The 25464-nt window shown below is 42.8% G+C and overlaps 1 protein-coding gene across 2 annotated transcripts; it reads right to left on the bottom strand.

Moving 5' to 3' along the window:
• Window positions 1-471: 471 nt before the first annotated feature.
• Window positions 472-25464, bottom strand: Gabre (gamma-aminobutyric acid type A receptor subunit epsilon). Of its 2 annotated transcripts, none has more exons than XM_052741037.1 (9): window positions 25269-25464; window positions 20566-21839; window positions 20141-20208; window positions 15404-15624; window positions 14624-14706; window positions 13210-13347; window positions 2935-3087; window positions 2590-2657; window positions 472-2345 (listed from the first exon to the last, which is right to left on the bottom strand). In XM_052741037.1, the coding sequence occupies exons 1-9, from the start codon at window positions 25322-25324 to the stop codon at window positions 1968-1970; spliced, it is 2439 nt and encodes an 812-aa protein (XP_052596997.1). In that variant the 5' UTR covers window positions 25325-25464; the 3' UTR covers window positions 472-1967. The 2 variants fall into 2 exon arrangements, with proteins under 2 accessions (XP_052596997.1, XP_052596990.1); XM_052741030.1 differs by having other exon boundaries at window positions 2590-2711.

Here is a 25464-nt window from a genome sequence, read left to right on the forward strand (position 1 = left end):
CTGTTGAGTGCGGCTGATAAGGAATCATGGATTCATTCTTTTCAAATGTCTGCTTACTGGTGTGTCCCTCACACTCCAAAGAATATGATCATGTCAGGTAAGGTAACCCTTGTTACTCACAGGATCATAAAACCAACCAACCAGAAAATACACATGAAAATGGGTGGGAGAAGTGGGCTTGGCAGGAGCAGAAGGAAGATAAGGGAGGCCATGGGGGGGTAGTGAATGTGATCAGATTGCTCTCTCTCTCTCTCTCTCTCTCTCTCTCTCTCTCTCTCTATCTCTCTCTCTATATATATATATATATATATATATATATATATATGTGTGTGTGTGTGTGTGTGTGTGTGTGTGTGATTATATATTATTTGATACTCTCATATCAAACAATAGATTTAATTAAAAATAAGCTTGGATTTGGTGGGGGAGGCGAGAAAACCAGCCACACCTTGAATGCTTTGCTTTGCTGATACCTTTATTCATATATTTTCCCTTTACAGATGATGGTGACTAAAAGCAGATGGATTTCCCAATCCCACCCATCTCCATAAAGTACAGACACAGATTCTGTTCAGCATATACAAGCATTGGGGCATGTACAAATTCATCTCACTGGTTACTAGAGGCAAAAGTTCAACCTGTGGAGCAGTCTGAGTACTTCAGGCCTAGTTAGGGAGCAGGCCCATCTTGGGCGGGGAGGCTGTCACTACTCTATGCCCTGCCACTGCGGTGACAGCAAGGGAAACAGAACTGGGTCATGGTGATCAGAGCTACCTAGCCCTGTCATGTGCTTTAGCATGTGACTAGGGGACTCCAGATTGGCTTCCAGCAAGATCCACAGTCCTATAGAAATCTGTACCTTAAAGTTGCCATCTGCATAATGGAGAACAAACTATGCCCAAAGATGTCATAGGGCTATAAGAAGACTCCAAATAGAAATGATTTGTCAAAGGTACTTTGCCAAAGGGAAAATTCTGTATAAATTTAAGGGAATTCAATTGATTGTGATATTGTAAGTGCCCCAGGGATGGCAGTGGACTGGCTTATAGGTCCAGAGGCCAAGAAAGCAGTCAAACATTTAGACTGTGCCTGAGGTGAGCACCAGTCAGTAGCAGGTAATGGCTGCTGCCAGAGTGTTCTCAGTTTCTTGGCCCCAGGGAGTCACAAAGCCTAGCACCTGGATCAGGGCTGGGAAAGTCACTGGGGATGTTACAGAACAAATCACAAGGGTCAAAGAGGAAGAAGAAGGAGGCATACAAAGCAGGGAAAATTACAAACATTGCACACACGAATACATATCCATTGGATGAAGGGAACTGAATTGGTACTGCGATGGAGGCAGGTGGGGAAAAGGAGATGGCACAGCAGCAGAGAGGGGTTACTTTCCCAAACAGACCCACTTGCCAGCTCCTCACTTCCTAAAAAGATTTTGTGTGTGTGTGTGTGTGTGTGTGTGTGTGTGTGTGTGTGTGTGTGTGTGTGTGTGTAGAGGAAGGGAGGTCAGGAAAAAAAACAAGAATCTAATGGTCTGACTTGAAGACTTATGGATGAGGACCCTCCTTCTGCTAAACTGTCGCTCTGTGCATTCTGGGGCTGAGCCTGAGCTATGCCCCTTAGCACCACAAAGGGAACCATGGGCTTCTGGGGAAAGACTGTAGCTGTAAACATCATTGAGAGATATCTTATCTGCTCAAATGTGGGCACACTGAACATCATGAATGCTCTTTGAAGAATAGAGAGGTGGTCTGTCACTTGAGAAGGGCTGTTGAGAAAATTGAGTGAAAGGGCTAATGGAAAGAGGGCCAGCAGAGACAAACTCTCCACAGGCTTGTACTGAGAACCAGGGAAGAAAAAACTCCCTCTAGGCACTCCTGCTGCTGTTGCTGTTGTCTCCTAACTCCCTTGGCAAAGGGGCTTGGCACCTCCTGGGGAACTGGGAGGCTGCCCCATGAGCTACCAGCTGGAGCCTACAGGTTAAGGTAAATCAGCCAGTAGAGCACATTGAAGAAGAAGAATGTAATGGGGAAAAGCACCCGAGAGTAGTTATTCAGGCGGTAAATACGGATGCAGAGGCGGCCCTGCTGCCAGGTACTGCCCCCACAACCAGGAGCCATGCAGAAATACTTTCTGAGAACCTTAAAGCACACATAGCTTCTGCCACATCGCCTCCGGAGACACTGGGGTCTTCTGAAGCTTGAAGACTGCTGGACTGGGCAATATTGATGCTCCTCTTCAGCATTCCTCTCATAGGTGACGATCTCACACACAAACACTTCCTGCTGCTGGAGGGCACGGGCGCGGGCACGAGCACGAGTACGTGTATTAGCACAGCTACTGGTTGGAAGCTGAAATAGAGAACAAGGAGAAACAGTCAAGGGGATTTGAATCAAGAGTAAAGGTTGCCTGGAATTTCCTATAAACTACATTTGCCACGCCAGTTCTGGGCCTCCAGGATTTCCACCATCACACCAAGAAGTTTATTTCCTCCATGACCCCAGGGAACTTTCCATCATTTGGGAAACTACTCACATATGTGCCTAGTACCCTCATTCTAAAGCTTTGCCTCCCACACCAACACCAGGTTCTTACATGGCAGAGCTTTGGAGAAGCCTGTTGTTTTGTCTCATTGTAGGTCAGGAAGTTGAGCACAGCAAACTCTAGTAGAGCACAGAAGCACAAGACGAAACAAATGGCAATATAGTAGTCCAAAGCTGTGAGATAGGAGACACGAGGGAAATTCTTACAGGAAAGGGTGCCCAGTGTGGCCATGGTGAGTACAGAACTGACTCCTATAAGAACAAGGAGTGAAGGTGGGCTAAGCTCCTGACCCATGCTTTACACTGTTTACAGAATAGCAGGAGAAGGCAGATATTTCCCTTGGTCAAGGTAACTCTCCGATATATGCCCACATTTACGATCCCTGTACTTTCTTACCTACAGAGGCCCTGGCTGCAGCTGCCTCTATCTTGATCCAGAAGGAGACCCAGGAGAGCATTGTAGTCACAGAAGAAGGGATATAGTTTTGAAAGACAATGAAGCCAAACCGTCTGCTCACATTGAAGAATAAAGTCATGACCATGAAGTTACCTGAAAGACATAAAACACACCACTGCATTGCAGTACCAGCCTGATGTTTAGCACTGCATATATATCATGGATTCCACTGTCCAGCTCATGGGACACCCTATCAGAGTTCTAGAATAAAGGCACATTATTTCAGTGCAGCCCAGTAGAAGCCCAGAGGGCAGACTTACTCTAAGACCCCTGGGCAGTTGAGAGATAAGACAGCATAAGAATATTAATGAATCTTCTTTCAGTTAATTGATTCACTCACCCCAAGTCTATTTTTCCAGAGTATCAGCAGTGAGAGAAAAGTTTTTTTTTTTAAAGTGACCTTGATATCAAGACCTCACAGCTGATGGCTAGCTGAGACTTGCCTACTTAGAGAAATGCCATGTATAGTTTGTGATATCACAGCATTACATCTGCACTGCTAACCCTCACAGCATGCCCTCTTGGGTTAGCCAAATATGATATATTATGCTATATATGAGCTACACAATAAAGTCTACAATCTTTATTCTGATGCTAAGGTCTAACTTCTTCTGGATCTGACTCACATACATGCATACACACAACATGCATGCCTTACCCAAAACTAATTGAAGCTGATAGCCTACATATTTATCCTGGTAAGCAAATCCTAGACTCCTTGTTCTTAATATATTACTCCTAACCTAGTAAAATAGAAAAATTAGCTGAAAATGAACATGTCAGTTAATCTCTAGATGTTAGGTCTGTAGAATATCCAGTCCTAAGGCAGCTTAGGCTTTCAGATTCATTTGGGCATGCTGATCTTTTCTTGTTCTTACTCTAGATAGGAATGGATCTGTCAGAGGCTGATCAAACCTGTATTTCCAGCTGGCATACTCTGTTACACATGCTGTTCCTAACACTCCTCATGGTATTATGACTTCATACTTGGTTTGCCCAGAGCATCATTTTTACTCTCCTCATGACACTGGACATTAAATTGCTTCAACTATAGCTTTTCTGTGAAGCTAAGCCCTGAATTTCCACCTCTGATGCTATAGACTTCTGTGACTTTGAACTAAGTGGACCTTCAAGTCCCTTCCAAGAAGGGCTCATGTAAAGCCTTCAGCTTAACTCCTAACCAACCAAGCCTAGGACAACATGGAAGGCAATGATATTCAGTGATGTTTGCTACCATGGGGTAATAGCCTTGGAAAGCAGACTCAAACATTAATTGTCCTCACTTTAGACTCTACAGGAAACAGACCAGGTGCCTGACAAATCTGGGCAGGTCAGTGCCAAAAGAGAGCCTTTTCTCTAAGTGTTGGAAGCACTGACCTTGGATGAACAAAGCTTTAGATTCTTCAAAGAAAAGGCAAAAAGTGGTCTAGGGTCACTGGAAACTTGTTTCTTGAATAGTAGTATCTTTAATGCTATAATTGCTCTAGCACTGCACCAAGGACCACCCTATGCTACTAGCCAGAATAATCAAATTATTAGTTCTTCTGCCCTGGAGTCTTGACTATGATTTAAAACTCCCTTAATTGGCTGTAGCCACTTCACATCTGAGTTTATATTGTTGTCACAAGATTTATTATGCTGTTGGATTTCTCGTTCTTTAAATCTTATTTATTCTGACTAAAGAAGAAACTTCCTCATTTATTAAAAGCTGGAAATTTGCCAAGAGAAGGATACTAACATGTGTTTCCTTCTTTCTGATGAGTGAAGAAGTAACACCAATGTAAAAAAAAGATGTCTATGGCTGAAAGCCAAGACAAAATGAAATGCATTAAGATGATTTTTGCTCTTACCTGCTTTGTCCAGATCAGGGTTGGTAGTAGCACTGTCAAAAAGACACAATTAAGAGACTGTCCAGAGGACTCATGAACTGATGGCACCGAAGAGAAAGGGAAGTAAAGGAACTGGGGAGCATAGTCTCGATAGAATACAAATTAATGCTCTGGCAGTAACACTAGGTCTTTAAATTTGACGTATTGGAAGAGTGACTTCAGTTAATGTAAATTGGTAGCTAAAAGGGAAGAGAACTAGGTTGATGGGAAAACATCCCAGAGACTCTCATTGCAGATGAACAAGAAGAATTTTCTGATGGGAAGAATTGTCTAGAAAAGGAAGAAGTCTCCTTGCAAGACAGTGAACTCCTGATCATGGGAAGATTTCCTCAGAGGCTCAACAACCATCAGTGAAGGATGGTTCACTTACTATAGGCAGGGCTGTACTTTCTGAGCAGCTCCTGAAGTAGGGACTCTGCTCTAAGGTCTAAGGCTGCCAAAGTTGCAGGGCACTGCTGCATTCTAAACCCTGAAAAATGAGTACATTTGTGCTCTAGCTGGAAAGAACTGCCCCAGGGTTTAATTGGGAGAGTTAGGACCTGTTTCAAAGATAACTCTGGCAGTGGAGAAATCATGAATTAAGAACAAGTAGTCTCTAGCAGAAGAGAAAAAAGACCTATTCCTTTCTCCACAGGGAGAGCTATTGCTTACCTACTGCCATTGCTTCACCGATGATGCAGGCTCTGGGGCTTTGTAGTCACTAGGGTACCATTTTGAATCAATGTGCAAATCATCTACTAAACGGAACCACTAGTGACTTGAAAGCCCCTGGGCCTTGTCTCCTCTGCCAGTTCTGATGATGGATCTCCACCTATCTGGAAAAATTGAGGTGCAGAGAACTAAGAGGCAGACTCATAGTTATCTAGTAGAAGAGCAAGGATCCCAAAGCCAAAGGAAGTAAAGTGGCTTTCTCAGAGCACCCCCCCCCCCCACCAAGGAAAAAGGAAAAGCATTTGTAAAGCAGCATCCACTCTCTGCCTAGTACTGTGTAAGCAAAGCTTTAGCCAGATGAGCATATGCTTCCCTCACCAGTGATCAACAGCAGCAAAAGCAGATTTTGTGTCATCACACAGAAGCAAAGCAAAATTTTTCCCATGACAAAAGGCTGGCTGGGTGACCTGTTCCATCCACATTCTTGTCAGTACATGTGAAGAGGGTCCAAGGTTGCTCTCAGAGCTACCCTGGGAAGATTCTTTGGCTCCTCATTCAGATCACCTAGGAATACAAGCAAAGATGCTCACAAATTAAGAGACCCAGAATCTGCCCCTTTCATCTTTGCTAGGAACAAGATCGGAAAATAAAAATATCACCATGCCCATGTTTATATCACTATGAAGCCTTTGGTGGCAATCTGTGCTTTTCATAGTTGCTTCTTTAAGACAATGTTGCTGCAGCAGCCATTGCAGCTGAGTGCCTGCAGACTCCCATAACCTTCACTAGCTACTGTGGAGCGTTTACCCAACCACCCCCACAGTTCCCCAGAGTTTTCTTGAGTGCGAGCAGCAGGAAATATTAGATAGAAGGATTTATTGCGGAGAATCTTGCAGAGATAAACAGATAGAAAATAAAGGATAGCCTCGAGAGGGCCTGGAACCTATTCCAACGGGCCCTGACTGTCTCTGCCCCAGGGTTTTTATAGAGACGCCAAGGGGTGGAGCAAAAGACCTCCTCCCCCAACACAGCCAAGTGCAGACCATCCCAGACACCTGCACTTAGGCCCGTGGTCTAATCATCCTCTATGCGGACCTGCTGGGTAAAGCCACAAGGAACCCGAGAACGGGCTCCCACAGTTCCCCCTTTCTTAATATATATAAAAAAATAACTATTAATGGCTTACAGCAATCTCCATAGCTGTTACATCTCCCAGTATGGGAGTAGAGGATGATAAAGATGGCATTTCTCTTTTGAATTAGGTCCAAGGTGACTACAGCAGTCTTAGCTGCCTCAAGCCCTTTCTAAGCCAAAAACTCCTAAGGTGACTACAAACTTAAAGAATCCCTTAGCTTCATCATTACCATTAACAGGTTAACATAAATATTGCTATACATAGTCACAATTCTCTCAATCTTACAACTCAAAGCAAACTCTTAACAGAACCATTTGAATTAGCATATATGGTGCTAAATATAGTTAACAATTTTCTCCGTCTTACAACTTTAACTCAATCATTTGAATTTTCTTGCTAACAGAACATAGGAAAAACTTCAATGTATTCACATCAAACTTAAATATTTCCTTAACTCCACAAAACCAGGGTGCATTAATATCAATAGGTTTCTGCAAACATAATTCAATCTCATAACTCCTCCTTTTCTTTATAATTTTTTAAACAAAATCTCAAACCTAGTTAGAGGAACCCAAACTTATACAATTCCTACAAACCCATATTGAAAAGCAATATTTTCAATCTAACCATTAACACTTTGAAACTTTTAGCAAAACATCCAAAAGCAGTTTCTTAATAAAACTCTTTACACACTTTAAAAGTAGTCTCTTAGTATACCCCATTTGCATTTCTTACTAACAAAAACATGACATTAATCCACTCAAACAACTTTTGAAATTAGACTAAGGAATATTAACTCTCCCCTTTTTCTTTATAATTTAAGCAAAATCTCACGCCTGGTTAGAAAACCCAAACTTTTCCATTTAAACAGTTCCATTTGTAACACAAAACCAGTCCCAGAAAACAGTTTCTGGGTCATTACTGTAAGTAAACTCAAAATTGTCCCATTGCAATGAAATCCATTGTTCAGTTCATTAAGTCCTAGAATTCAAATGATAAATTCTGGTACTAGCCTTCCAAATATGAAGAAATCCATAACCAAAATCTTTCTGTAGTTTTATCTCATTATAAGTTCAAAAAGTTCAAAAAAGTAAATTCTGGTATCAGGCTTTCCCTTCCAAATATGAAGAGACGTTTTACAACCAAAACTTTTTGCAGATAACAATTTTCGTTCAAACAAGCATCTCTGCAACTTTTATTCTCAAGCCAGAGACCTTTTTAGTTATAGTAATATTTTAAATTGCACCGTTTTTGCTGTTAGCTCAGGTTTTTCTGTGTTGCCTTGATTTTCCACAGATCTCAGCTGTGGATGCCTTGTTGCGCTGGTTCTGGCGTCTGCCATTCTTAGCTTCTTAGCAGTTTATGGAACTTTTGAAAACATTCAGACTGCCTGCTTTGCAGTCTACTGCGACACTACCTTCTGTGTCTCAGGTTCTTTCAACCATATACATTAAGAATAGACTCACACTTATCATTTACACTTTACAAACTCACATATAACATTTTTTTGCAAAGCATTTACACTCACATTCAACATTTACATGTTTTTACAAACTCATAACATTAACATCTACTTATTTATACTCCTTAAGGAAACTATAGAACTACTTTAGCAAATATATTTCTTATTACTTCTTATATATTTATTATATTCATTCCATCTTATTCTTATTTAAACTTACATTTACAACTAGCATCTTTACTTCTTACAAGCTTATTACTACATGTCTTAAGACTACCTTAGATACTTCTTGCAAGCTTATATTCTTAAAGGAACTCTATAGATCTATTTTACAAACTTATGCTAATAGTAGCCCTATATATGTTTAACTTCGCAAACACCTAAAGGTTTCTTAACACAGATCTAACAAGATAGAATAATTTCTACAAACTCACATCTTATTTTCATTTTTCTACTTCTTACTCTTAATTATTATTACTATCTCTATTAGAAAGATTCTCTTAACTAGACAGGAAGTACGTACATCATTTCTAAAGTTTAGAGTTAATAGTCAGCTTTGTTATAAAGCACTGGGATTTAGTGAGTGTTATTGTTATAGAATTGTGATAGTTGTTGCTAGGGGACTGTAACCTTCCCAGGATGAAGCCACACTCCAAAGTTGCCAGTTCTCTCAGCCCTTCTGGACTGGCAGAGATGCACTGTCAGCAGTAGACGGTTTTTAACTAGAGGCTGTCCCTTCACCCAAATTCATAATAGTTCCCCTAAGTGCTTCAATTCAGACAAACGTTTCTATTACAGCAGTACTTTTGGTTTGTTCTACTGAAAAACTTCACTTCACACTGAGGGTGAAATTACTGTATTTAGCTGCTGTAAAGCTCTTCACCAAACACTGCACAGCTATTAGGTGATATAAAGTATTTTTCTAAAGGAGCTAGTAAAGCCACAAGTGGCACAGCTCCGAACTGTATTTAGTATTTTCACTTCATTAGCTTTAACTCCTGATGTTATTAGCAGCTGTGATATTTAGTATTGATTTCTTATAAGGAACTTTCAGATGAAGCAAACCTTTTGTAAGACAGCTAGATTTTCTGAAGTTTGTTTCCCATCATCTATAAAGCAGTCATTTCTTTTTGAATGCCTGTTTCTTATCCCCTTAATTAGATTTGCAAAGGAATCACTTGTTGCAGGCTGTTTGTTCAAGAGGTAAATAATTTTTAATTTCACATAAGTTTCTTCATATCTAAGACAACGTTTAGTGTATAAACTGCTCTCTTGCTTTCTTAAGGATTTTAAAGTGGCTTGTTTGCTCTTAAAGGTAGTTTTTTGTCATCCAACTACTGTAAAAACTTTGCACAGCTATTAGGGTAAATAAGGCATTTTACCAATGGAGCCCCAAATCTCGAAGCACCTAGTTCCGTATCCTTTCAATTTTTCATTGGAACTGACACTTAAACTCTTAGATGATTTTACTCCTTATTCTTTTAAAAGCTGTATTTTAAGTTTACCATGAACGTATTTTCGAGCTGACAAGTGTTTCAGGGCAATGTCGCCATCTTTAGCGGAAAAACTACCTTTCCCAGAATGCATTTCCCTTATATCAGTCCATAATAGTATCAGTTCCTTATATCAGTTCTTTATATCATTTCCCTTATATCAGTCATGTCCCGTATTTTTTTGGGTCTGAGAGTCAACTGGTTCTCTTTTACCAGACTTGCTTACAAATTCTTGCCTGGGAGGTTTGAACAAAGTTTTTTGCTTTTGCAATGGGAGATTTGAACAAGCATTTTACATTTTCAGCTTTGGCACGTTGGGAGATTCCCATTCTCTCCTCAGCTGGCTTCAACAGGTGTTTCTTCTTCATTTGACATTGGCCCCAGATCAGAACTGCACCTGCCTCGTTAGCGCGCATTGAGGTGGGCAATTTCTGATAGCAACTTTCCTAGGGGCTTGTGTTTGTCTTAGCCAGTCAGTGAAAAACAAGATCACATACAACAGCTTTTCCATAGCTCCTTCAGAGAGATTTTCTCCCACTGATTTTATTCTCATTTTGCTTGTTCCTCCCTTCCCCAGATGCAGAGCTTCAGGTATCTGTCTGTGGCTCTGTTCCTCTGCTAGCTGACTTTGGAGGTAGGGGCTTTTTTCTCTCCCCAAATCTGCCTTAAATTCTAGCAGCTTTTTCAGGTCATATATTTCTGGGGAGGATTATGTCCCTTCTGTTTCTTCAGAGTCTTTCTCCCAGACAGTTCCCAGTTTGGTCTCAGTTTATCCTCTCTACCCCAGAAACAGTTTCTAACACTACAGTGGCGGCTTTCCCTGCTATTGAAGGTAGGGGCTTTTTGTCCGTTTCTGTTTTCGGGGTCTGTGTGGTTTGCGTACAGACTGAAAATCTAACAAGGGAGGGTTTTGCCATTTCTAAACTCCCATTAGGACAGGTGTTTTGCTTCATCAGGCCTTCACCTGGCCCAGTCCCCCAGTGGGTTGCATTTGCTTGTCTGGGTGCTCAAGGACAGAGCTTATGCCAGAGGCAATCACCCCTCAGGGCTACACTCCCTCATCTCACCAGGAGTTAGTTGAAACAAAGCTTTTCTCAAAGAGATGCTTTCTCTGACAGAAAAGAAAGCTTTACTCCTGGATAGTTCTGTTCTGCCCTGGCTGGGCTCTTTCCCCAGACAGCATTGTGACTCAGCAGCACAACTGCTTCAGACACAGTTCAGCTTTACTGTTTTCCCAGAAAGGTCCTTACTCTGATAGGAAAGCTTTTCTCAGATTTCTTTTTGCAGCTGTGGACCTATCAACCCGGGACTTGTAGGAAAGTGGACAACTGTGCCGTTCCCACTGGCTTTAGCTTTGTTTGTTCATTGGCAATCTTCCCCTGGGTCCTGCACCTTCCTGCCTCAGCTCTGTGCTCCAGGAAGTTTACAACTGCAGGAACCCTAGTATCCCCGAAATGCACTCCAACTGAGAGTCGCTGGTCAGTCTCCTCTGGGTTTTTGGTCAGAAGCGAGAATACAATGCTTCAGGGGATCTTTGATTAGGAAGATTAGGAGCACCTTTTCATTCTGAAAAGCTCAAACAAAACCCTTGGTGCCTCAGCTTGGCTGTAACTGAAAAGCTTGGCTTTTTTGCTTTTCTCAGGTAAAGTTTCCTGCCCTTTTGGGCTCTCTGTAGCTCTTCACCCACACTCTCCCAAGCGTTTCCCTCAGGGTACTCTGACCCACTGTCTTTTACTAGCTTGAAGAGACAGAGCTTAGAAGAGGTTTTTAGGAACTTGTCCCTGCCTCCTGCATTGCAGGGAGGATTTTTAAAGCTTGAAAGAACTTAGGTTTTGCTGTCTTAAGAGGTTTGTTGTTTTCCCTTAGAGCTAATCACAGGTGGTTCCCATAGTAATATCTTCAGGTGATTCTAATTTTTGTCCTTCTGAGAGACAAAGTTAAAGGCTTTAGTTTTTAAGTTTTTTAAGAGCTTTTGAGAAAGATTAAAGCTTTTTAGAGAGATTTTCCCCCCAAATTTTCCAAGAAAAGCTTTATAGTTTAAGATTTTTTTTCTTCCCAAAAGAGAAAGACCAACTTTTCCCAAAACTTCCCAACTTTAAACTTTGGCTTTTTACACCCCCATTTTTGCCTCAGGGAGAAATCACTTTCTCCTGCAGCTTGGATTTAGCATTTCAGCTGTCCCCAGGTCAAGAAGCTTCCATAGGAAACTTTTTCTTCCCCAAAAGCTCAGAGAAGAGCTTTTTTTACTACCCATAAAGCCCAAAGAAAGATTTTTCCCCCCAGTTTGCATTCATAGCCCCCAAAGTTAGAAAATTGGAGAGTTTTTCTGTCTAGTTGCCTTACTTATTTTTTCCTACACAATCTTACACTTCTAAGGTTTTCCTACACTGTTTTACTACCCTATGCCTTATACTTATTTTTCACAGATAGAAATTGAGAAAGGGATAGAAGATAGAAAATTTTGACAGAAGAGAATTTCCCTGCAGCATCGGACATCCTTCCAGTCCGCTTTCCTTTTCTCTCAAGGATAAAACTCCTGACTCTCAATATATATAAAAAATATATATTTTCCATAACACTGGCATGCCTTATCTACTGGCAGGGCTGAACTCAGCACTTTAGCCAAAAACTCTAATAAAACTATTATTTTCCTTTATCTTTAGTCCCTATTACTTTGTCTTTAGTCCACCTTTTTTTCTTTAGTCCCTTTTTTTTCTTTTTTCTTTAGTCCCCCCCTTTTTTTCTTTTTTCGTTAGTCCCTGTTCATGGCGCCATTCTGTGGGGCGTTTAACCAACCACCCCCACAGTTCCCCAGAGTTTTCTTGAGTGCGAGCAGCAGGAAATATTAGAAGGATTTATTGCGGAGAATCTTGCAGAGATAAACAGATAGAAAATAAAGGATAGCCTCGAGAGGGCCTGGAACCTATTCCAACGGGCCCTGACTGTCTCTGCCCCAGGGTTTTTATAGAGATGCCAAGGGGTGGAGCAAAAGACCTCCTCCCCCAGCACAGCCAAGTGCAGACCATCCCAGACACCTGCACTTAGGCCCGTGGTCTAATCATCCTCTATGCGGACCTGCTGGGTAAAGCCACGAGGAACCCGAGAACGGGCTCCCACAAGCTACCATTATTATACTAGCTTCTCCTTTCCCCTCCTGCTAGGGTAGATCTTGCTTCTCACTCATCCAGCTTGGATTGGTTCTGGGTTAGAAGAAATCACACAAGTACCCCCCTCTCCAATGTTGTCTAAGTATGTCAGTAACATAAGAAAGACATTGAACCCAAAGGGTCTAAAAAACAAAGGTAGATGAACATTCTGAAAGTCACAAAAATGTATCCACTTACCTCATCTTTTAAGGGGCTTGGCAAAGCACTTACTTCTTTGTAGATGAGACTGAGACATAGCTATAAAGTCTCAGTTTCCTCTGCAAACAGTTATAAGTACTTAGCATGTATAAGAGGGAAGCAATGTTCTACACAGTATTTCCATGTGTTCTTTACACAGCATTGGTACAAAGAGCCACTTCCAGTTATTGGTACTATTCCCTCAGAGTCTGCCCAACCTGAGCTCCCACTGCACACCTACCAACTGGGGTTGAGATGATTTCTGTTTTGTTGGTCACTCCTATAAAATCAAACTCGAATAGCTTCCAAGTGTTCTTCTCATTGATTTTGAGCTTGAAATTCTCCAACTTGTAGATCATCTCATGTGCATCATAGGAAACTGGAAATCAACGTGGAAAAGAGGAGTGAATTGGTCTAGGAAGCCCAGCTGAGTGCCCCACAAACATGGTGTTAGCTTGAGCCATGTTTTGGAGTTTTTCACCAGCTTTGCGACCTTGCCTCTGGCCTGGTTGTTGAAGTCCATTCAAAGAATACATTTGCCCTGGTATTTGAATGCAGATTTGAGTAAGTCATGAACTTACCCTCCAGCATTAACATTTCACTGAGTAAGGTCATAGAGCTGTGATTTTTGGAGTTGTTCTGAAAAATCTCTTCCCATGGAACAATAGGCAAGTAAGGAAAGATCATTTGGGGACAGACTCAGAAAAGACTTTGTAGAACAGGGGGCATTCACTTTAAATTTTGAAATTAAACATTTTCCATATAGATGAAGCTGAAGAGAGTGAAAGGAAAGCAGAGAAAGGTGAACATGGAAAATTTTAGGGCAACTACTTCACAGATGGGTCATGTAGCAGGAAACAACAGGGTCAGGTCATGAAGGGCTTTGAAGTTCATTCTAAGGAATTTAGAATTGATCCATGACAGCTAAGAAAATATTTGAAATGAGGAAGTGAGCAGGTTTATATGGTGCTTCAGCTAGGTCACTCTGATTCTAATATAAGTGTACTATGTTGACAAGGTGCCAGTTATGGGATGCCAGTGCAGTAGTCTAGACACAATAAAATGAGTGAAGGCAGGAGTGAAAGCTCGGAATGCAGAGAAATAGTTGGGATCAATAGAGGTTTGGAGGGAACACCAACAGCATATGTGGACTGAGTAGATGTCAATGAGAGGGGAAGGTCACAGTTCTTGGCTTGGACAACTGGGTGGGTGATGGCACCCTGCAATGAGGCCAATGGCAACACAGAAGCAACACATTTGCTTTGGAGGCAGGATTTGGGAAGAGACAATGAATTTAGCTTAGGACACGTTCTGTTTCAAAGTGAAGATGTTGCAGAAGTCCAAGCAGAAGATGATAAAGCCCTGCATCAAGGCAGAGATGGAGAGGAGCAGACATACTTCAGGTACACTTTAGAAGCAGATGACTAGCTTAAGGTAGAGCAAGGGTGAGGAAAGAATCCAACATAAAGCCAAGGTAATGCAAACACAGCATTGTTGACAGGAAAGGAAGTGAGGATGGAAGATGGAGGCTTGTAGCAACCTTGGCACCATCACGGGGGAAAAAAAAGGAGAAGCAGAAAACATAAAATGAAAAGATGAGAAAAAGAGGGGCCCAGCACATCTCTGGATCCTCAGAAACCTAAGAAGGTACTCACAGCTAGAGAAAGACAGAGGACAAGAGTGAGAATCCATTGGAAATTTGAGCATGTGGAGTGAACATCTTGCATCAATGGTCATCCTGGAAGGGAGAAAGGAGCCATATTAGGCTGGCTCTGAGCACTTACGTATTCACTCAACATTGACCAGGGGTTCACCTCCAATGAATGGCGTCAGTAGAATTTAAGACAAAAAGCTCAAAGTAGCGATACAAAGAGAGGAAGAAGAGCTTCTAACATCTGACTACTGGACTCCATCATCAGAGAAGTACATGGAACCATTTAGATTGATTTTTCTTCCTTGCTCAACCCAGTGTTCTTGTTCTACACTCTTCTAATCTCCACCACCTCCATACCCCACACCACGGACACAAGAATCTCCTTCCCAGCATTCAAGTTATGTAGCCTAGTCTTGGATACATTTCCAACTGATGTAGTTCTACTCTGCCTGGACAATTCCACCACTGTGGATGTGTCTTTATATACAGTGCCCACTTGGGATGAAATTGTCCAGGCAATGCAGTTATGCAGGCACCTTCTAGACTGTGGGGGCCTATAACAGCTCCCAAGTTTGCCACAAACTTAGAATGTGTCTTTAAGTAGTGTCTTTTATTTTAAGATCTCAGTGTCTATATCTACACAGGAAGAGGTTGAATTCCTGGTCTAGAAAAGTTGCACAGGCTTTTAGGAACATTTTTCAGGATGATATATCTACATAAGAGTCCTTAGTTAAAGGAGTAAGAGAGTCCTAGGAGATGAAACACTAAAGGCTTGACATACCTAACTGAGTACAACACCTTTCCATCCTTGTGGATGAGAGCCATCTGGTTGGGTATGGTGATATCATATTCATGAGTCCTCTTAGAATTCCTAAAAAAGGTATCTGGGATCCACAACTGGCTCACCACATTGCCATGTAGAACAAGGGTCTCAAAGGTGTCATTGTAACGAAGACGCTCATCATACCAGGTCTGGTAGAAGATGATGTCAATGGAATATTCCTGGTGAGAAGGGACAGAAAACCATATAGTTGGGGCTAAGTAGACAAGGGATAGTCACATGCAAATGTGGTGTTTGTCACTACTTAACAGGGAACCCTGAAGACAGCATAGTAGAATATGTGATACACTGGCCTAAGAAGCAGAAGAGGGATGGAGTTCCTTCTTTTTAACCAATTCTTTCAGTGTTGGGACTGAAAGGGACTCAGACATTAACACAGACAAGAAGTCAGTCATGTCCAGCTCAAATGCCACAACTAAGGGAGCTAAGTCCCCACGTTATGTAGTGATTAATATCATTCTTCCACAGCTCAGAACTATAGAAAGGGTTGCCACAAATGAGTTTCCTACTTTCTACTTTCTCATACAAAACTCCTTTGTGCCTTGTAGAAGAATATAAAGTCTAAATTCTGTTCTGGAGAATTAATCTCCAGAAGTGACATTTCATTATTTTTGTTTTGTTGTTTGATATGGGATCTTACAAAGCCTGGGATAATCTCAAACTTGTAAGTATTCTGCCTCATCTTCGTGGGAAGTTCCCTTAAACAGCTCTGCTTCCTTTTGTAGCTGACATTGTGGCCTCTCCTCTCTCTACCAGTAGGCAAAGGCCTTGTGTCATTGACAGACCCTTAGGCTTGCATCCACTGAGTACTATAAAGAGTAAAGCAACATATGTTTGGGTGCAGAAATTTTCCATTGTCATATGGTCTTAAAAGAGTAATATTCCCAAATAGGTAGCACATTGCATTCATCAATAAATCCCTGTGTTATGGTGGATCAATACACAGCTGAACTCAGCATGACATTGCAGGTATATAGGACCATAGTGTTACTCTTACTATGTCAACACTCTTTCAGCCACTACACTGCAAATAAAAAAATCCCAGCTCAAAAGTGCTCAGAAATGTATAAGCACACACAACTCATTGTACACAGGAAAGGTTCTCTTTCAGATTTTATTCATAGCACACAGCTATTAATTAAACAACCTTTCATTCCACAGAATTATATTTTAAAATGAAATGATTTGATTTACAAAGAAAATGTCTATCTATTGTCGTTTTTCTAACAAGGAGAATTACATTTGTGCTTTGTTTTATTTTTCCTTTCAAATAAGTGCCCATATAATCTCTGAAGAGTGTGTGCACATGAATAGTTAGTTCCATGATTATGTGGTCTCTAGTTATTATGGATCCCATAGACTGTTAAACATCAAGGGAGATGTTTAATAAGAAGCACAAGAAGCAAGAAGTTCACATGGCTGAAGCTTGTAGGGCAATACACAGATGGCAATATAATTGTAATCAGTTTGAAGCAAGCACCAGAGCTATGCCACAGCACAATTAAAGGCTGGTTGCCTAATTTATTTTAGAAGTAGGTAAACTGAGACTCAGAGTGATAAGATGTCCAAAGTCACACAGTCAGTGACAGCACACTGGCTCTGCCACTCAGAGCACCATTACCATAGCTTTACACTGTCATTGCCTTCACTTGCACCAAAAAAAAAAAAAAAAAACCTTTGCGTGTCAAGGTCCAACTTCACCAGGACTTTCCTGAATAATCTGAATAATCTTGCACCAAATAACAAGTATCAGATGGGCCTGATGGCACAGGCCAGTAATCTTAGATTCTTGGGAGGCTGAAGGAGGCGAAAAGTTTAAGTCATGCCTGGGCTGTACTGAATCAAGGCCAGCTTGGGCAAATGAGTAAGACCCTGTCTCAAAAGTTAAAAAAAAAATTACAGAAAGAGTTCAATAATATACCTCAGTGATAGAACATTTTTCCATCATGAGTGAGTGAGACACTGTGATCCAGAAGCTAAAGGGCATTAGCACCCTCGGAGAAGAGGGAACAAAATCCCTGCTGGCTTTTACTGCACTGGGGCAATAAGTGTTGGAAACAGCCACCAGACTGCTGGTAGCCAGAAAAGAAAGTAAAGGGCAAAGTGTTTACCACAATGAACCAGAAAAGCAGGCAAATAATGGCAGAACTCCTGATCCTGCCCAGCCCTGTCCTGTCATGTTCTGTCCTGTCCTACTCTATCTACCCTCACAAAGAGACTTCAAAGAATTTGCACCTTCCCAGTAACTGGCAAAGTCTTATCTGCATCCTAGCACATGAACTGTATGGTGGTTGATGGGAAACCTTCATCTCCAGCCATGCTGGAGGTCTGCTATACAATATTAAAAAGAAGCATTTTACTGCTGTTTAGAAGACACCAATTATAAATTCCTCATACATCAACATAAAACTAATGGTTTGTGATTAAATTTTCCCCCAGTTTGACAGAGAACTAGAGATGGATCTCTTTTAGTTGAGCTGAAATAGAAATGCAGTGTTTCAGAGCTGGCTTAATTAGAATCACCTGCAATAATTACCATAGTAAGAGCCAACATTTCCAGACTAGTCACTGCTTTGAAGGTCAGACTGGGTGTTTTCAGAGTTAAACAAGGAGGGGAGTAGAAATATTTGATTACAATGCAATGCTTTTTTAGGTTTCTCTCTACTATTCTATCTGCCCAAGTGACTGGTGCCAAATGTCCACTTAACCAACTCCACTGACTGGGTTGCTACTCCTTTGACCAACAAACCTTGCTGAGACAATCAACTGCTTCAAATGTTGAGGTCAGAAAAGGATACTTGGCTGCCACAAATAACGACAGAGATAACCCATTCTGGAGCATTGACATGATCTGTGGCTGTGTGGAAGACACATATGTTCTCCTCAGCAAATGAATTAGAGGAAATCAGGCTGAACAAGAACAGGGACTTGAATTATGTGGAACTATGTAGAAGCTGAAACTTCGGGGGAGACTATGTATCAGATAAGGCTTTGGAAGGTTAAAAAAAATCTTATCAGTTAGATAAATCAGGCTGCTGATCCCCATCCTGAACAAGTTCCATGTATGATATCAAGCTGAGTGACTTCTGGGTGATTAGATTGTGCATAAATAAAAGCTCAGGTGAGACTAAGGCTAGAGGGATTAATAGATGTTGAACAAGGAGAGATAGATGGTGAATAAATGGGGCTAATAGTCTGCTGCCACAAGGACTCTTGCAGAGGATAGAAGCTAGTTCCCATAAATTAAAACTTACACAAATTGCTTGAGAAGTTTTCCACTGCTTGTTGGGTTTATAGGACACTCATTCAGAATACAGAGCCAAACAACTTAGGATCATCTGTTGTATTTATCAAAGTTTGTGGTTTCTCCTCTAATAAATTTCTCCTATGAAATTTAGCCAACACTAACTACGTGAAGTTGGGAAGGTCACTAGTAAAGAAACAAGCCAGCTTGCTAAAATTAAGAATGACATAATAAAGAGGAAGCAACAATTCTGAGCCACTCTCACTCATTCATGTAAACAGATTGATTTCCATTAAGGTTACTTACCTCTGAGTCTATCAGGAATACCCACCTCAACATCAGTCCTCTTTACTCACCCAAATCACACAGTGTTTATTAGGTTTAAGTATGTTAAAACTGGCTCTACCTTTGGACAAACTAAGTCCATGGCTATTATGGAACTGATTACCACCACATTTCTTTGTCAGATACTGCACATCTAAATTTTGCAGAGCATCTTTTGTAATTCATTTTGTCAGCTACCATATACTATGTTCTTAATATCAAATATTTCATAACAAAGAGAATAAGACCAACATAAAACAATTAATTACCATGAAATGAGCTAGGGAAGATAAGCTACTTGTAGGCCAGAAAAATGTGAATGCCCACAGAAGGGTATGGTGTATGAAGGGATCAATTAGTTGCTATGCGAGTCAGAGAAGTTATCACAAACAGGTGTTATCTGAGCTGGACCCTGAATGAGTGAAAAAGTAGAGCAATGGCATCTCAAACTTGAACAAAAGCCCACCTCTGAGGTACAAGGTTGTCCAGGAATGTGCATATTATAGTGTGGTCATAGTCTATAGACTTCAGTGGGCTGAAAAAAAGCAGAGTCATAGGAGAGGGCATGCTTGCTAGATTGTGGAGTTGAACTACAAATATAAGAGGCACATCACTGAGGAAGCTTGCTCAGTAGGGCTAGACAGGGAAACATTTGCATATTTCAGGTAGAAGATGATGATGATGGTTAACTGAGGATCATATTGATAATAGTGGAAAGGAAAGGAGACAAAAGAATTAAGACAAAATTATGGGGACAGGTATACAGCAAGAAATAGTATCTGTAGATTTAAGTTCATATAAATAATCAGACAAAAGAGAGGCATTCCATTGTGGCATTTACAGTTGTTTTATTGTTTTTATTTTGAATGAAAAACTGAAGATTAGAGTCACCATTCCAAAGGTCCTCTTCAGGCAGCAAAGGACTTACCTTTTCCACTCATGTTCTTAGCTTAATTATGGTTACAATCCCCACCTGACTCTCAAAACAACAACAAAAAACAACTTCCTATAGTAGCAGTAACATGAAGAGCAGAAAGCAAAAGTATGTGGCAGGTTCCTTATCTTGGTGCCCAATCTAGGAAAAACTGTCATCAAAGCTCAGTACTCACCATGTCCAGGGTGGAAATAGGCCCGAGGCTGTTGACAAAGACTTCAACAGTGACCATAGTGGGCTTTTCTGTAAGGCAAGAAGTAGTACAGGGTGAATGCCACATAGAGGCATGCCACCAAAGAGGGAGTCATCAAAAGGGAGGGAAGAGGGCCAGTCCTACTTCCTTTGTTCCTCCACGGAAAGTCCCAGCTAATGGACTGTAAGGGTTAAGCATACACTTTCAGATCATTCATCTTATTTTGGAATTGGAAAATCTGAGGGGGAAAGTGTTGACCTAGAAGAGTAATTATGGCTTACCCGGTGGATCAGCTCCAGTTGTTCCTGTCTGTATGTGGAACCATCATCTCATGTTCATTGCCCACTACTACATATGAAACCCGCTTTTCCTTCAAGAGAGGAGACGGCTTTCTTCTGTGAACTCACCTCCAACGCCAGGGCGCAGTTTATGGTCATAGTCACTCAGGATGGTGCTAAGGATTCGAGAAGCTCTTGTCAGGTTCTCTTGTGAGTGCTCAGTCGTGCAATCAACAATGAGTTCTGTTTCTTTTTCTCTAAGCTTCTTTCCACCAGGCTGAGGCTTCTGTTGGGGCTGGGTTTCTGACTCAGGATGGGGTTGCAGCTCGGGCTCTGGCTGCGGCTCAGGCTGGGGCTCCGGCTGCGGCTCAGGCTCAGGCTGGGGCTGGGGCTGGGGCGCAGGCTGCGGCTCAGGCTCAGGCTGGGGCTGGGGCTGGGGCGCAGGCTGAGGCTCAGGCTGGGGCTGGGGCTGGGGCGCAGGCTGAGGCTCAGGCTGGGGCTGGGGCTCTGGTTGAGGTTGGGGCTGGGGCTCAGGCTGGGGCCTGGGTCGGGGTTGGCGCCCAGCCTGGATCTGGACTGGGATCTGGGTTTGAGGTTGGGGCTGAGGCTGGGGCTCAGGGTAAGGCTGGGGCTGGGGCTGAGGCTGGGGCTGAGGCTGGGGCTCAGGGTGAGGCTGGGGCTGAGGCTGGGGCTCAGGCAGAGGCAGGGGCATGGGCCAAGGCAGGGGATGGGGCAAAGGCTGGCGCCCAATCAGGGGCTGAGGCTGAGGCTGGGGCTGAGGCTGAGGTTGGGGCTCAGGCTGAGGCTGGGGCTCAGGCTGGGGCTCAGGCTGGGGCTCAGGCAGGGGCAGGGGCAGGGGCCAAGGCAGGGGATGGGGCAGAGGCTGGTGCCCAGTCAGGGGCTGAGGCTGAGGATGGGGCTGAGGCTGAGGTTGGGGCTCAGGCTCAGGCTGGGGCTCAGGCTGGGGCTCAGGCTGGGGTTCAGGCTGGGGCTGGGGCTGGGGTTCTGGATCAGGCTGGGGCTGAGGCACTGGCCAAGGCAGGGGATAGGGCAGAGGCTGGTGCCCAGCCAGGGGCTGAGGCTGAGGTTGGGGCTGAGGCTGGGGCTGGGGCTGGGGCTGGGGCTGGGGCTGGGGCTGGGGCTGGGGCTGGGGCTGGGGCTGAGGCTGGGGCTCTGGCTCTGGCTGGGGCTGAGGCAGAGGCTGTGGCTGGGAGCTAAAGACTACATCATCATCATGGCCAGGGGATTTGGGGTGTGGCTGTGGCTGAGGGCTGAAGACTACATCATCATAGGCAGGGGATTCAGGCTGAAGTACAGGTTTAGACACAGGCTGAGGCTGAGGGCCAAAGACTACATTATCTTGGGCAGGGGGTTTGTTCTCCAGTTTAATGTGAGGTCCAACCCTAGAATATACAACCAAAAAATTAAGTTCTACTTCTAATCAGGCTGATGCCTTTTGGGTCAGAAGAAAACAAAAATATTTACAACACAAGGCTTAATTAGTGAATAGTGATAGTAAATGAGGAAGTACTAACAAATTAAACTTGATAATTCCTTTTAAATTTTATTGCTCTTTGGAGACTTTGTATGCAATCCTTATTTCATAATTCTTTACTTTAAAATAGTCAACAACAAATATTAGATTAAATTTTCAAAGGCCATTTCATGTGAAATCAAGTAGGTGGGCATCTTTTCTGTGAACTCTGGCCAATCAGCTGCTGTGCTGCCTGCTGTTACTAACCTTGGCCTCACATCTGCCTGAGTTGCAGCATCTGAGAGGACAGGGCAGGCCAAAGGACAGGGCGGCTGAGGAATACTTGCAAGCAGGTGGGACTGAAAATTCCTGGGATGGTTCCGTAATACTCATATTGAGGCTCTGAAGTGGAGGAAGGCAGGCTATAGAGCAGTGCTTTGTGGCTGTCTCTATACTGTGTCCTACACCCAGGAAATGGGTAACCAATAGGAGACCTTCTTGGGTACCAGGGCCAACAATGACTATAGCAACAATAATGATAATAATTATAATAAAAACACTTTAGAAATCCATCTACTAATGTATGAAAGTCCCCACAGTGTTTGAGGTTAGCATGACAGGTAGTGATGAAAGGGCCCCATTACGGACATTTTGTGATACTTCATCAGTTATATGCTTATTATTTGAACAACTTTCTGTATATGAGTTCTAGTTCAGTAAAAAGGCATTTTAACAATAAAATATCCCACCCAACTAAAAAAAAATCCCACCTACTAATATATAGATCATACTTGAGTCTTGATTTTTAAAACCAAAACTGTCAAAAACATAGGTAAAGATTTTAACACTAAATCACTGAAGCATGAATAAATCATTCTTAAATATCTAGTGTAATGATGACATTTTTATTGGTGAAGCCCTTAATGACTACAATATTTACATACAAAATGATATGAAGTCTGATATTTATTCTTTAAAAAAAGACCCTAAGTTAAAATGGGTGGTAGGTATGAAGGAGGCAGAGAAAATAAATGATCATTAATTTCTTCATTAATGTTAAGGTTATGTGGAAATTCAGTTTACTATATATCCTTGAAAAAATACAATTAAAAGCATTTGAAAAAATATCAGCATTAATTAACATTTGATGTTGAAAGGCAAGAGAGCAGTTTCCTTTAGGAAGACTGCACATTTGGTGAGGCTTGGGGGTGGCAGGGAGGGGTTGCAGACTTCTTCCTTATCATCTAGGTGCTGGTTACCTGATCATGCTTACTTTATGAAAATACACTGAGCTGTTGTTCATTTATGATTGCTGTGTTTACATATTTGTGTATTACACTTTCTAAAATGTTATTTTAAAGCTACCAGGCAACCTTAATCCCTAAAATGAGAACAAGAGACTAGGGTGAGCAGTTGCTGTGCTGCAGACTAGGGGACTTGGAATTGGACATCAAAGTGAATATTTTTCCTGAAGTGTTCCAAGCTTTTAGAATAGTTTAATTGGCATACAGATGTGTTAAGCTGGTGCCATTTCTCATTTCTGAAATAGCCTGCAAGGAAAATGATGAGTGAGGGGTGGAGGTTGCTTTGGTCCTTCAATTTGATTTTGCCAGCATAAACAAACAAATAGCCACACCTTGAGATCGTTGGGGTTAAGAAGCTCCTGAGTATACATACTCATCTCCAAAAAGCCACCAAGCTTTTTTTCAAGGCTAGAAAGAATAAAGCCTAGAAAAATCACATGGCCTAGTAGGATTTTCCAAGTAAGCTTTTCATGCTCTGCACTACCACCTTCCAAATCTGGCTGAAGAGGGGAGCAAAGGAGCATGAGGAAGGCCCTGGGTTTCTTTCTCAAATATGCTAGCCTTTTCAATTTATTGATAGATAAACCATATAAGGGGAGGGCTGTGCTCAAAATCACACACCTGATTTGAAGCTGAACCCGGATCAAATCTAAGTTTGGTCCAACACACTCCACTGCCACCTCCCCTTTTTTGACATCACATGTTGACATGCTGACAGTGTGTGCACATCCTTGTCTGTTCCTCTCAACCCCCACTAGATGGGCTGTTTTCCCCTCTCATCTCCCTCCCTTCTTCACGCCCCTCCCTCATCCTCAGCCATCTTTTTTTTCCCAGAAAAATCTCATCTAAAGGGACATGGATAACAAGAAATTGCTAGTATGCACTTAGAAATATTCACCAAGGCCCTGCTGAGGAGGCCAGCCTCACCTTGGGCACCAGGGAGTCAGAAGAGAGCCACATATGCCTACCTGAGGAGCTATAACCTGGAGTGGGAAGCGAAGACATATTGCCCCTCCTCAAAACAAACTAATGACAAGACACAAGCCCAATGCCATAGAATCTTCTAGAAACCTCAACATATCAGGAAGCTTAAGAACTTCTGACAGCTCATACACCACAAAAAAAAAACAGTCTCCAAGAAAAGAAAGAAAGGAAGGAAGGAAGGAAGAAAGAAAGAAAGAAAAGAGAATTTAAAAACACACGAAACACTCATCTTCCACCTTAAAATGCCAGAAATCCTAGGAACATCCTTCTTACCAATGCCCAGGGTCAGGGAATTATGGGAGGGAGACTGGCTGCTCAAGAGAAAACAGAAAAAGGGAGGGGGCTAGAAATCCAGGCCACAAACCACAGACCTCAGGAAAGAAAAACATTCTGGCTCAGGTCTGCCCTTAAGACCAAGCAGGATACCTTGGTGTAAGAAGGAAAAAGGAAGGCAGATGGGATGGGAACCCTGAGATAAGCAAGGCTCAGGCTCCTCCTGTCTGGGACTGGAAGAAAAACGCGACGCGAAGGGATGGGGAAACAAGTAAAGTCAGAGTTGCCTGACATCATGCCTGGTACTCAGCAGGCATTCCGGGAGAAAAATGTGAGCAACAGTGAACAGACTAGGAAACGCTCAAGCATTTCGAGGCACTTCAGGTCCCCTAGCCCAGTAGCCACCTTCCCGAAGTCCCCAGCACAACCCTGAGTTGTATGCGCTAGCTCTAGTGGTTTCTGTGCGCCCTTTTCCCCTCTTCCTGCGTTAAACTCCGAGAGGGAACCAGGTGCTCTTGCTGCCTGGCCGCCCGCTCCGGGGCTTTGAGGGCCAACCAGAGTCCACGACTCCAACAGAAGACGGTCCCACCTCCTTCCCCGAGCTCCCCTTAGTCAGTCCGGGACGCCCTCCTACCAGGGGGCACATAGGAGGGTGGCGCGCATCGAGGGGACAAGTGTTCAGGTTGGCCTAGCCATCAGGACAGCCCCTGGCAAAGCGGGAGCTGGGATAAGGAACCCCGGGAGTCCGGAAGCCTCCTGGGCACAGAGGGCTCTCGGGTAGTGGGATGGAGACTCACCTCCATTGGAGGGCCAGGAATATGTTGAGGAGCATCAGGAGAACTTTGGGTAACATCTCGGCGGTACCTGGCACGACCACCTGTGTTGAGGTCGCAGCACAGATCTGGCTGCTAAGGAGAGATGTGAAGGGTTTTGTTGGTCTCTAACTTTCACTCCTCCCACTTGCCCCGCCCTAGATCGCGCTCCGCACCATGG

This window comes from Peromyscus californicus, unplaced genomic scaffold (genome assembly GCF_007827085.1).
Source record: "Peromyscus californicus insignis strain IS unplaced genomic scaffold, ASM782708v3 Scaffold_10__1_contigs__length_136768540, whole genome shotgun sequence".
Lineage (NCBI taxonomy): Eukaryota > Metazoa > Chordata > Mammalia > Rodentia > Cricetidae > Peromyscus > Peromyscus californicus.